A 13,530-nucleotide genomic window follows, 5' to 3' on the forward strand; every position below is an offset into this window, starting at 1 on the left:
TCTACTTCTTCTCTACGTCTTTGTCAGAGACTCCAGTCTACTTCTTCTCTACGTATTTGTCAGAGACTCCAGTCTACTTCTTCTCTACGTCTTTGTCAGAGACTCCAGTCTACTTCTTCTCTACGTCTTTGTCAGAGACTCCAGTCTACTTCTTCTCTACGTATTTGTCAGAGACTCCAGTCTACTTCTTCTCTACGTCTTTGTCAGAGACTCCAGTCTACTTCTTCTCTACGTCTTTGTCAGAGACTGCAATCTACTTCTTCTCTACGTCTTTGTCAGAGACTCCAGTCTACTTCTTCTCTACGTATTTGTCAGAGACTCCAGTCTACTTCTTCTCTACGTCTTTGTCAGAGACTCCAGTCTACTTCTTCTCTACGTATTTGTCAGAGACTCCAGTCTACTTCTTCTCTACGTCTTTGTCAGAGACTCCAGTCTACTTCTTCTCTACGTCTTTGTCAGAGACTGCAATCTACTTCTTCTCTACGTCTTTGTCAGAGACTCCAGTCTACTTCTTCTCTACGTATTTGTCAGAGACTCCAGTCTACTTCTTCTCTACGTCTTTGTCAGAGACTCCAGTCTACTTCTTCTCTACGTCTTTGTCAGAGACTCCAGTCTACTTCTTCTCTACGTCTTTGTCAGAGACTCCAATCTACTTCTTCTCTACGTCTTTGTCAGAGACTACAGTCTACTTCTTCTCTACGTCTTTGTCAGAGACTCCAGTCTACTTCTTCTCTACGTCTTTGTCAGAGACTCCAATCTACTTCTTCTCTACGTCTTTGTCAGAGACTCCAATCTACTTCTTCTCTACGTCTTTGTCAGAGACTCCAGTCTACTTCTTCTCTACGTCTTTGTCAGAGACTCCAGTCTACTTCTTCTCTACGTCTTTGTCAGAGACTCCAATCTACTTCTTCTCTACGTCTTTGTCAGAGACTCCAGTCTACTTCTTCTCTACGTATTTGTCAGAGACTCCAGTCTACTTCTTCTCTACGTCTTTGTCAGAGACTCCAGTCTACTTCTTCTCTACGTCTTTGTCAGAGACTCCAGTCTACTTCTTCTCTACGTATTTGTCAGAGACTCCAGTCTACTTCTTCTCTACGTCTTTGTCAGAGACTCCAGTCTACTTCTTCTCTACGTCTTTGTCAGAGACTGCAATCTACTTCTTCTCTACGTCTTTGTCAGAGACTCCAGTCTACTTCTCTACGTCTTTGTCAGAGACTCCAATCTACTTCTTCTCTACGTCTTTGTCAGAGACTCCAATCTACTTCTTCTCTACGTCTTTGTCAGAGACTCCAATCTACTTCTCTACGTCTTTGTCAGAGACTCCAATCTACTTCTCTACGTCTTTGTCAGAGACTCCAATTTACTTCTTCTCTACGTCTTTGTCAGAGACTCCAGTCTACTTCTCTACGTCTTTGTCAGAGACTCCAGTCTACTTCTCTACGTCTTTGTCAGAGACTCCAATCTACTTCTCTACGTCTTTGTCAGAGACTCCAATCTACTTCTTCTCTACGTCTTTGTCAGAGACTCCAATCTACTTCTTCTCTACGTCTTTGTCCGAGACTCCAGTCTACTTCTTCTCTACGTCTTTGTCAGAGACTCCAATCTACTTCTTCTCTACGTCTTTGTCAGAGACTCCAGTCTACTTCTTCTCTACGTCTTTGTCAGAGACTCCAGTCTACTTCTTCTCTACGTCTTTGTCAGAGACTCCAGTCTACTTCTTCTCTACGTCTTTGTCAGAGACTCCAGTCTACTTCTTCTCTACGTCTTTGTCAGAGACTCCAGTCTACTTCTTCTCTACGTCTTTGTCAGAGACTGCAATCTACTTCTTCTCTACGTCTTTGTCAGAGACTCCAGTGTACTTCTTCTCTACGTATTTGTCAGAGACTCCAGTCTACTTCTTCTCTACGTCTTTGTCAGAGACTCCAGTCTACTTCTTCTCTACGTATTTGTCAGAGACTCCAGTCTACTTCTTCTCTACGTCTTTGTCAGAGACTCCAGTCTACTTCCTCTCTACGTCTTTGTCAGAGACTGCAATCTACTTCTTCTCTACGTCTTTGTCAGAGACTCCAGTCTACTTCTTCTCTACGTATTTGTCAGAGACTCCAGTCTACTTCTTCTCTACGTCTTTGTCAGAGACTCCAGTCTACTTCTTCTCTACGTCTTTGTCAGAGACTCCAGTCTACTTCTTCTCTACGTCTTTGTCAGAGACTCCAATCTACTTCTTCTCTACGTCTTTGTCAGAGACTACAGTCTACTTCTTCTCTACGTCTTTGTCAGAGACTCCAGTCTACTTCTTCTCTACGTCTTTGTCAGAGACTCCAATCTACTTCTTCTCTACGTCTTTGTCAGAGACTCCAATCTACTTCTTCTCTACGTCTTTGTCAGAGACTCCAGTCTACTTCTTCTCTACGTCTTTGTCAGAGACTCCAATCTACTTCTCTACGTCTTTGTCAGAGACTCCAATCTACTTCTCTACGTCTTTGTCAGAGACTCCAATCTACTTCTTATACGTCTTTGTCAGAGACTCCAGTCTACTTCTTCTCTACGTCTTTGTCAGAGACTCCAATCTACTTCTTCTCTACGTCTTTGTCAGAGACTCCAGTCTACTTCTTCTCTACGTCTTTGTCAGAGACTCCAGTCTACTTCTTCTCTACGTCTTTGTCAGAGACTCCAATCTACTTCTTCTCTACGTCTTTGTCAGAGACTCCAATCTACTTCTTCTCTACGTCTTTGTCAGAGACTCCAGTCTACTTCTTCTCTACGTCTTTGTCAGAGACTCCAATCTACTTCTCTACGTCTTTGTCAGAGACTCCAATCTACTTCTCTACGTCTTTGTCAGAGACTCCAATCTACTTCTTCTCTACGTCTTTGTCAGAGACTCCAGTCTACTTCTTCTCTACGTCTTTGTCAGAGACTCCAATCTACTTCTTCTCTACGTCTTTGTCAGAGACTCCAGTCTACTTCTTCTCTACGTCTTTGTCAGAGACTCCAGTCTACTTCTTCTCTACGTCTTTGTCAGAGACTCCAATCTACTTCTCTACGTCTTTGTCAGAGACTCCAATCTACTTCTCTACATCTTTGTCAGAGACTCCAATCTACTTCTTCTCTACGTCTTTGTCAGAGACTCCAGTCTACTTCTTCTCTACGTCTTTGTCAGAGACTCCAATCTACTTCTTCTCTACGTCTTTGTCAGAGACTCCAGTCTACTTCTTCTCTACGTCTTTGTCAGAGACTCCAATCTACTTCTTCTCTACGTCTTTGTCAGAGACTCCAATCTACTTCTTCTCTACGTCTTTGTCAGAGACTCCAGTCTACTTCTTCTCTACGTATTTGTCAGAGACTCCAGTCTACTTCTTCTCTACGTCTTTGTCAGAGACTCCAGTCTACTTCTTCTCTACGTATTTGTCAGACTCCAGTCTACTTCTTCTCTACGTCTTTGTCAGAGACTCCAGTCTACTTCTTCTCTACGTCTTTGTCAGAGACTGCAATCTACTTCTTCTCTACGTCTTTGTCAGAGACTCCAGTCTACTTCTTCTCTACGTATTTGTCAGAGACTCCAGTCTACTTCTTCTCTACGTCTTTGTCAGAGACTCCAGTCTACTTCTTCTCTACGTCTTTGTCAGAGACTCCAGTCTACTTCTTCTCTACGTCTTTGTCAGAGACTGCAATCTACTTCTTCTCTACGTCTTTGTCAGAGACTCCAGTCTACTTCTTCTCTACGTCTTTGTCAGAGACTGCAATCTACTTCTTCTCTACGTCTTTGTCAGAGACTCCAGTCTACTTCTTCTCTACGTATTTGTCAGAGACTCCAGTCTACTTCTTCTCTACGTCTTTGTCAGAGACTCCAGTCTACTTCTTCTCTACGTCTTTGTCAGAGACTCCAGTCTACTTCTTCTCTACGTCTTTGTCAGAGACTCCAATCTACTTCTTCTCTACGTCTTTGTCAGAGACTACAGTCTACTTCTTCTCTACGTCTTTGTCAGAGACTCCAGTCTACTTCTTCTCTACGTCTTTGTCAGAGACTCCAATCTACTTCTTCTCTACGTCTTTGTCAGAGACTCCAATCTACTTCTTCTCTACGTCTTTGTCAGAGACTCCAATCTACTTCTTCTCTACGTCTTTGTCAGAGACTCCAGTCTACTTCTTCTCTACGTCTTTGTCAGAGACTCCAATCTACTTCTTCTCTACGTCTTTGTCAGAGACTCCAATCTACTTCTCTACGTCTTTGTCAGAGACTCCAATCTACTTCTTCTCTACGTCTTTGTCAGAGACTCCAGTCTACTTCTTCTCTACGTCTTTGTCAGAGACTCCAATCTACTTCTTCTCTACGTCTTTGTCAGAGACTCCAGTCTACTTCTTCTCTACGTCTTTGTCAGAGACTCCAGTCTACTTCTTCTCTACGTCTTTGTCAGAGACTCCAGTCTACTTCTTCTCTACGTCTTTGTCAGCTGCTACTCTGACTTGATGTTGTTCTTTTTCATGAAATACTGCTGGTTCTCAAGTCACCAATGACTTTATTTCTACCACATGTTTCAAGTTGAATATTACAAAAGCAGTGAAGTTGTCACGTTGTGTAAATGCTAAATAAAAAGAGAATACAACAAATCCTTTTCAACTTATATTCAATTGAATAGACTGCAAAGACAAGATATTTCATGTTCACACTGAGAAACTTTGCAAATAATCATGAACTTACAATTTAATGGCAGCAACACATTGCAAAAAAGGCATTTTTACCACTCTGTTACATGGCCTTTCCTTTTAACAACACTCAGTAAAGGTTTGGGAAGTGAGGAGACACATTTTTGAAGTGGAATTCTTTCCCATTCTTGCTTGATGTACAGCTTATGTATGTACCTTTCAGCATTAATGGTGCCTTCACAGATGTGTAAGTTACCCATGTCTTGACCACTAATACACCCTAGAACATGTCTTGACCACTAATACACCCCCATACCATCACACATGCTGCCTTTTACACTTTCACCCTAGAACATGTCTTGACCACTAATACACCCCCATACCATCACACATGCTGCCTTTTACACTTTCACCCTAGAACATGTCTTGACCACTAATACACCCCCATACCATCCATCACACATGCTGCCTTTTACACTTTCACCCTAGAACATGTCTTGACCACTAATACACCCCCATACCATCACACATGCTGCCTTCTACACTTTCACCCTAGAACATGTCTTGACCACTAATACACCCCCATACCATCACACATGCTGCCTTCTACACTTTCACCCTAGAACATGTCTTGACCACTAATACACCCCCATACCATCACACATGCTGCCTTCTACACTTTCACCCTAGAACATGTCTTGACCACTAATACACCCCCATACCATCACACATGCTGCCTTCTACACTTTCACCCTAGAACAATCCGGATGGTTCTTTTCTTCTTTGGTCCGGAGGACACGACGTCCACAGTTTCCGAAAACAATTTGAAATGTGGACTCGTCGGACCACAGAACACTTTTCCACTTTGCATCAGTCCATCTTACATGAGCTCGGGCCCAGTGAAGCCTGCGCCTTTTCTGGGTGTTGTTGATAAATGGTTTTCAATTTGCATAGTAGAGTTTTAACTTGCACTTAGAGATGTAGAAACCAACTGTAGTTACTGACAGTGGTTTTCTGAAGTGTTCCTGAGCCCATGTGGTGATATCCTTTACACACAGGTGTCACTTTTTGATGAAGTACTGCCTGAGTGATCAAAAGTCACGGGCATCCATTGTTGGTTTTCATCCTTGCAGTGGAGTGATTTCTCCAGATTCTCTGAACCTTTTGATGATATTACGGAGTGTAGATGGTGAAATCCCTCAATTCCTTGTTGAGAAATGTTGTTCTTAAACAATTTGCTCAGGCATTTGTTGACAAAGTGGTGACCCTCGCCCCGTCCTTCTTTGTGAATGACTGCTCAGTTTAAAAATTAACCTGAAATGTTTGAATGAAAGAAACTGCTGTTCTAAATGTGTCCACTAGATGTCGCAATAGCCATTATTTGTATCTTTGTCGATGATGTACAAAATAAAGCAGATGATGTTCGTACATCAGTGGAGGAAAATGATCAAACTACATAAATAACATCCTGTAATTTGATATTATTCTTTTTATCTTGATAGACTGAAATGAACACCAATGAGTTGACTGATGAACATCATTTATTCAGAAAATACAAATAACAACAAATAAAGTATATATACTATTAACCACAACAGGTAATTGTAATTGTTGTATTTTTCTAACAAAGAAAACAATCTGAAGTTGTCTTTATTTTTAAGTTATCGTGCCGGCCCACTTGGGAGTAGATGTTTGTCCATGTGGGCCTGATCTACAATGAGTTGGACACTCTGACTTAGAAGCTAACTTATCTATTTCCTTATGCGTGGCAGTGGATGAAACAACATATCAGACATCACTTCCTCCTGCTTGTACATTGCAGCTGTGGAATGGACGGCGCCCCCCGCCCGCCTCTGGCCCCCAGCCTTTTTAGGCTTCTGCTTCAGTCTGGGGACTATGGTGGGACCTCTGCTCGCATGGCTCAGCCCCACCTGGACCAAGCTACACCTGTCCCTGGCTCTTCCACAGCTCATTTGCCTGCCACTCTACTAGTGTGTGCTGACCTTGTCTGTAACACCTTCCTCCACCTGCCTCTTCCTCTTCATTACTTGGCCTTCCCTCCTCAGGTGTCAACGTTTCTTTCTGTTTGTTCTTGCAGTTCAATTCCAGAGTCTCCAAGCTGGTTGATGTTAATGAAGAGAATAAGTGTTCTTCACCACTACCGTAGCAAAGGTGTGGCAGACAAGCAGTGCGTGGACTTGGTAGATGCACACACACACACACACACACACACACACACACACACACACACACACACACACACACACACACACACACACACAAAAATAATCATATATATATATATATATATATATATATATATATATATATATTCTTCGCCTGACACTGCGGCACAAGCACGATGTGACTTTATTGATGGGAAAATGCATTTTTAGGCAATATGACTTGCATGAGCGGCTAGGAGACACCGAGAGTAACAAGCGGTAGAAAATAGATTACAAAGGACAGATTTTAAAGGCCTACTGAAATGAATTTTTTGTATTTAAACGGGGATAGCAGATCCATTCTATGTGTCATACTTGATCATTTCGCGATATTGCCATATTTTTGCTGAAAGGATTTAGTAGAGAACATCGACGATAAAGTTCGCAACTTTTGCTCGCTGATTAAAAAAAGCCTTGCCTGTAGCGGAAGTAGCGTGACGTCACAGGTTGTGGAGCTCCTCACATTTCCACATTGTTTACACCAGCAGCGAGAGAGATTCGGACCGAGAAAGCGACGATTACCCCATTAATTTGAGCCAGGATGAAAGATTTGTGGATGAGGAACGTGTGAGTGAAGGACTAGAGTACAGTGCAGGACGTATATTTTTTCGCTCTGACCGTAACTTAGGTACAAGCTGGCTCATTGGATTCCACACTTTCTCCTTTTTCTATTGTGGATCATGCATTTGTATTTGAAACCACCTGGGATACTATATCCTCTTGAAAATGAGAGTCGAGAACGCCAAATGGACATTCACAGTGACTTTTATCTCCACGACAATACATCGACGAAGCACTTTAGCGACGGAGCTAACGTGATAGCATCGGGCTTAACTGCAGATAGAAACAAAAGAAATAAATCCCTGACTGGAAGGATAGACAGAAGATCAACAATACTATTAAACCATGGACATGTAACTACACAGTTAATACTTTCCAGCCTGGCGAAGCTTAACAATGCTGTTGCTAACGACGCCATTGAAGCTAACTTAGCAACGGGACCTCACAGAGCTATGCTAAAAACATTAGCTATCCACCTACGCCAGCCAGCCCTCATCTGCTCATCAACACCCGTGCTCACCTGCGTTCCAGCGATCGACGGAGCGACGAAGGACTTCACCCGATCATCCGTGCGGTCGGCGGCTAGCGTCTGCTATCCAAGTCAAAGTCCTCCTGGTTGTGTTGCTGCAGCCAGCCGCTAATACACCAATCCCACCTACAGCTTTCTTCTTTGCAGTCTCCATTGTTCATTAAACAAATTGCAAAAGATTCACCAACACAGATGTCCAGAATACTGTGGAATTATGAGATGAAAACAGAGCTTTTTGTATTGGATACAATGTGTCCCAATACTTCCGCTTCAACGATTGACGTCACGCGCATACGTCATCATACAAAGACGTTTTCAAGCGGAAGTTTCTTGGGAAATGTAAAATGTCACTTTATAAGTTAACCCGGCCGTATTGGCATGTGTTGCAATGTTAAGATGTCATCATTGATATATAAACTATCAGACTGCGTGGTCGCTAGTAGTGGCTTTCAGTAGGCCTTTAAGAAATAATAATCCAAAAATGTATATTCTTTTTTTTATTTTTTACCTGGGACTTCCCGCGGGCTGGGTTTTGGACACTGGCAGACTGTATCCGGCCCGCGGGCCTTAGTTTGGGGACCCCTGCTTTAGAATGTGTCGTGGGCCAATACAAATCCAGCTGCATGTCACCCGGGCCGCACTTTGGACTACCCTGATCTGGTGCCAAAGTCAACTCCAGAAACTTCCTGCTGTTTTAATAATGTTTGTGTGTGTGAGCAGCTTTTGGGCTCAGACTGGTTGCAGCAGCAGAAAGCTGCAGAGGCTTCCAAAGATCTCCCCCCTGGACACGATGACCTCAACCTCCTCAAACACCCCACGGTTGTGCTGCGGCTCTGCATCATGAGCTACCTCAGGTCATTCCTCTTCTCATTCTGTTGAAGACACTTCCTCTTGTCCTTTTGCTTCCATAAAGTACACATGATTGCCTCACTGGCCACTTGACTGTTAATGAGTTATTTGAGAGCTAAATATTAGTCATTTATGTACAGTACAGGCCAAATGTTTCTCCTCCTCCATTCAATCTTTATCTTCATGACTATTTACATTGTAGATTGTCACATCAAAACTAGGAATAAACATATGTGGAGTTATGTACTTAACAAAAACATGTTTTATATTCTACTTTCTTCAAAATAGCCACCCTTTGCTCTGATTACTGCTTTGCACACTCTTGGCATTCTCTCCAGGAGCTTCAAGAGGTAGTCACCTGAAATGGTTTTCACTTCACAGGTGTGCTTGAAGCTCATGGAGAGAATGCCAAGAGTGAAAGGGTGGCTATTTTGAAGAAACTAGCTGAGATAGGCTCCAGAGCCCCCCGCTACCCTGAAGGGAATAAGCGGTAGAAAATGGATGGATGGGATAGAATATAAAACATGTTTTCTGTTCTTTCACCTTTTTTTAAGTACATAACTAACTCCAAATTACACTTAGACTTCCTTTATTGACATTCAAATGTGAACTTTACAGTACAGATAAGAAGGAAATGTGGTTGCATGATCTGCTTGTAGTGCAGGATAAAAGAGCAATAAGGTGCAGAGTGTTGGCATTTACAAAAGAAGGTATAAATAGATTACTGTACAGATCAATATATTGCAGGTTTATGGATGTATGTTATATTGTCTTTATAGTCCAGACACTTCATCCATTTTTGGGGGAGTTGAGGGGATAATTATGATGCGTTCAAGAGTCTTGCGGCCTGAGGGAAGAAGCTGTTATAGAACCTGGAGGTTCTGCTACGGAGGCTGCGGAACCTCTTTCTAGAGTCCAGCAGTGGAAACAGTCCTTGGTGGGGGTGGGAGGAGTCTCTACTGATTTTCTGAGCCCTGGTCAGGCAGCGGCTTTTTGCCATCTCCTGGATAGGAGGAAGAGGAGTCCTGTGTTCATTCATAGTTTTGATGTGACAATCTACAATGTTAGTCATGAAAATAAAGTAAAGGCATTGAATGAGGAGAAGGTGTGGCCTGGACCATCTGGTAGTGACGTAACACTGCAGGTTTCTCATTGGTCCATTTTGTGTTCAACTGTTTCCATCGATCAGTGCTGCCTCGGCGCTGACGTACTTTGGCATTTGTATGAACATCGGCTCCTTTGGCGTGAGCATCTACTGGGCCCAGTTCTTCTCCGGTCTATCAGAGAGCCCATGCCTGCTCATCCCTTTGGTGCGACTGGGACGCCGACCAATGAGCATGCTGACTCTGTTCCTCAGTGGCACTTCCTGCCTGCTGTCCCTGATGCTGTCCAGATACCAATGTGAGGCTTCCACCATCACCTAGGATTGTTTGTCAGGCCAAACTCCTTCTGATCTGCTACTGATGAAGCATGTCTTCAATTGGTAATGATGGCTTTTTTATCAGGTGTGTCTTCTGCAGGTGACGCCACGCTGGTGATGAGTTTTGCGCTAATCGGCAAATTCTGCATCCTGGCCACCATCTTCATCTTGGCTCTGTACAGCATCGAGCTGTTTCCCACGGTTGTCAGGTGGCGTCATGACTGATGATGGATTGATAGCGGCAGCATGATTCAATATTGGTGTATCTCTCTACTGGCAGACAGCGTTGTGTGTCGCTGGTCAACTTGTGCTTCCGACTGGGCTGTCTGGTCAGCACACTCCTGCCATCCAGTCCCAGTGGAGCCATCTCCTTGGCTGCCATGCTCATATACAGCGGCGGCCCCATTCTAGGGTGTGGCTTGTGTCTTCTCCTGCCTGAGACCAGTGGTACGCCGCTTCCTGACTCGCTTGAGGACTGTCGCAAGCCACCTGAAAACCCGCTCGCCGTTTGTGCCACCTAAATAACAAGGTGTGAAAGTCATCATTGAATCTGTAAATGAAGCAAACCCCCCCATGATTTCAGAATAAAAGTATGAAGTACAACATTGTGAGCTAATGCAGATCACGCAGACCCCTTTCATGCAGTCTGGAACAGAAAGATGGCCACAAACAATAGTAGAGTTGTCAAAATACGAAGCATCTCCATTTCTGTCTTTTCAGGAAGATGCAAAAGCAAGTGGAGTATTTGCAAGTGGAGTATTTGCAAGTGGAGTATTTGCAAGTGGAGTATTTGACTGCACAACAAGGGAGAGACTGCAAGTTTTTGTTATGTGACCATTTTTTGTATAATGTCCTGAAATGAATCAGAACCAATTAAATCTATTTATAAAGACACCAACATGGATGGCTTGTGGGAGGTCATTTTTGTTAGAGTTAGAGATGCTACCTCAGTAGAAGCATTTAAGTCTCATCTTAAAACTCATTTGTATACTCTAGCCTTTAAATAGACTCCCTTTTTAGACCAGTTGATCTGCCGTTTCTTTTCTTTTCTTTTCTACTCTGCTCCCAACCCGGGGTGGACCGCTAGCCTGTTCATCAGATGGGGACATCTCTACGCTGCTGACTCGTCTCCACTCGGGATGGTTCCTGCTGGCCCCACTATGGACTGGACTCTCGCTGATGTGTTGGACTTTCACAATATTATGTCAGACCCACTCCACATCCATTGCTTTCGGTCTCCCCTAGAGGGGGACGGGGGGGTTACCCACATATGCGGTCCTCTCCAAGGTTTCTCATAGTCATTCACATTGACGTCCCACTGGGGTGAGTTTTCCTTGCCCGAATGTGGGCTCTGTACCGAGGATGTCGTTGTGGCTTATACAGCCCTTTGAGACACTTGTGATTTAGGGCTATATAAATAAACATTGATTGATTGATTGATTGATTGTCAAAGGACTACATACACTATATTGCCAAAAGTATTTGGCCAGCCATCTAAATGATGAGAACCAGGTGTCCTAATCACTAATCACAGGTGTATCAAATCCAGCACTTAGGCATGGAGACTGTTTCTACAAACATGTGTGAAAGAATGGGCCGCTCTCAGTGATTTCCAGCGTGGAACTGTCACAGGATGCCACCTGTGCAACAAATCCAGTCCTGAAATTTCCTCGCTCCTGAATATTCCAAAGTCAACTTTATTCTAAGAAAAGTGAAGAGTTTGTGAACAACAGCAAGTCAGCCAGCAAGTGGTAGGCCAGGTAAAGTGACAGAGAGGTCAGCATAGTGCAAAGTGGTAGGCCAGGTAAAGTGACAGAGAGGTCAGCATAGTGCAAAGTGGTAGGCCAGGTAAAGTGACAGAGAGGTCAGCATAGTGCAAAGACTTTCTGCACAGTCACTTGCTACACAGCTCCAAACTTCATGTCACCTTCCAATTAGCCCACGTACAGTACGCAGAGAGCTTCATGGAATGGCTTTCCATGGCCGAGCAGCTGCATCTAAGCCATACATCACCAAGTCCAATGCAAAGCGTGGGATGCAGTGGTGTAAAGGACATCACCACTGGACTCTAGAGCAGTGGAGACGCCTTCTCTGGACTGATGAGTCACACTTTTACATCTGATGGACCAGTCTGAGTTTGGAGGTTGGCAGGAGAACGCTACATTTCTCACTGCATTGTGCAGAGTGTGACATTTGGTGGAGGAGGAATTATGGTGTGGAGTTGTTTTTCAGGAGTTGGGCTTGGCCCCTTAGTTCCAGTGAAAGGAACTTTGAATGCTCCAGGATACCAAAACATTTTGGACAATTCCATGCTCCCAACTTTTGTTGCTACTTCAAAGGTCATTCAGGAGATTTTGGACAAATAAGGTCAAATTGTCTTCAAGTGTGTGTTCATTGTAAATTGATATTCAGATGTGTAACAAGTACTTAGTAACAAGTTCTTGTATGGAATAGGAGATATTCAGATGTGTAACAAGTACTTAGTAACATGTGTGTAACAAGTACTTAGTAACATGTTCTTGTATGGAATAGGAGATATTCAGATGTGTAACAAGTACTTAGTAACATGTGTGTAACAAGTACTTAGTAACATGTTCTTGTATGGAATAGGAGATATTCCGATGTGTAACAAGTACTTAGTAACAAGTTCAATGTATGTGGTGCAGCTATACCGGCCCCGTTTGCTGCCGAGCAAGGAAGCCAGGAGTAGCTAACAACTGAAGATACTTGCAAACAGCAGGATCTCAAAGACACAACATTGAAGTAATAAACCACAACAAACAATTGCAGTCCCCTGCTTATAAAGGCCTAATGGCCCAATCAGTCCCAGGTGTGACTCCTGGCTCCGCCCCCTCATCAATGTCAACAAACAGAAACAAACAGGTGAAAAGCAGAACAATGGAAATAAATACAAACCCAAAAATCATAAACATAACAGAACTTTCCCCCCAATGGCCACAACCTGGTGGCCTACCTGGCCTCTCAGGGAACTTATTGTGGAAGTTCCCAATCAGAGAAGGGACGAAGATAAGTTCACACGAGATCCAAGAGCAATCCTCAGAACCTTCCCAATTGACAAGTATTGGACGCCCCTGCTGCGGAGGTAACAACTATTTCTGACTCCAGAGATGGACAGGCTGGAGGCTGGAACCCATGGACCGAGTAGAAAGGAGACTTTCCAGTTGCTGAGCTGACAAGGATGTTGTGGGCGTATTCAATCCAGGGAAATTGGCCCACCCACTCAGCTGGGTCCTGATAGCAAACACATCTAATAGCAGCTTCTACGTCCTGATTAGTGCGTTCCA

General features: G+C 43.6%; 1 protein-coding gene across 1 annotated transcript in view; it reads left to right on the forward strand.

The window, feature by feature from the left end:
- Nucleotides 1-11,109, forward strand: part of si:dkey-190l8.2 — a 23,542-nt gene extending 12,433 nt beyond the window's left edge. Inside the window, exons 4-10 of the mRNA XM_062049326.1 lie at nucleotides 6,464-6,632; nucleotides 6,740-6,842; nucleotides 8,677-8,810; nucleotides 9,995-10,206; nucleotides 10,326-10,434; nucleotides 10,506-10,754; nucleotides 10,946-11,109. Of these exons, the coding sequence (XP_061905310.1) occupies nucleotides 6,464-6,632; nucleotides 6,740-6,842; nucleotides 8,677-8,810; nucleotides 9,995-10,206; nucleotides 10,326-10,434; nucleotides 10,506-10,746 (968 nt within the window). The 3' untranslated portion in view covers nucleotides 10,747-10,754; nucleotides 10,946-11,109. The remainder of the gene's footprint in view (nucleotides 1-6,463; nucleotides 6,633-6,739; nucleotides 6,843-8,676; nucleotides 8,811-9,994; nucleotides 10,207-10,325; nucleotides 10,435-10,505; nucleotides 10,755-10,945) is intronic.
- The last annotated feature ends 2,421 nt before the right edge of the window (nucleotides 11,110-13,530 follow it).

Source organism: Entelurus aequoreus, linkage group LG01 (genome assembly GCF_033978785.1).
Source record: "Entelurus aequoreus isolate RoL-2023_Sb linkage group LG01, RoL_Eaeq_v1.1, whole genome shotgun sequence".
Classification (NCBI taxonomy): Eukaryota; Metazoa; Chordata; class Actinopteri; order Syngnathiformes; family Syngnathidae; genus Entelurus; species Entelurus aequoreus.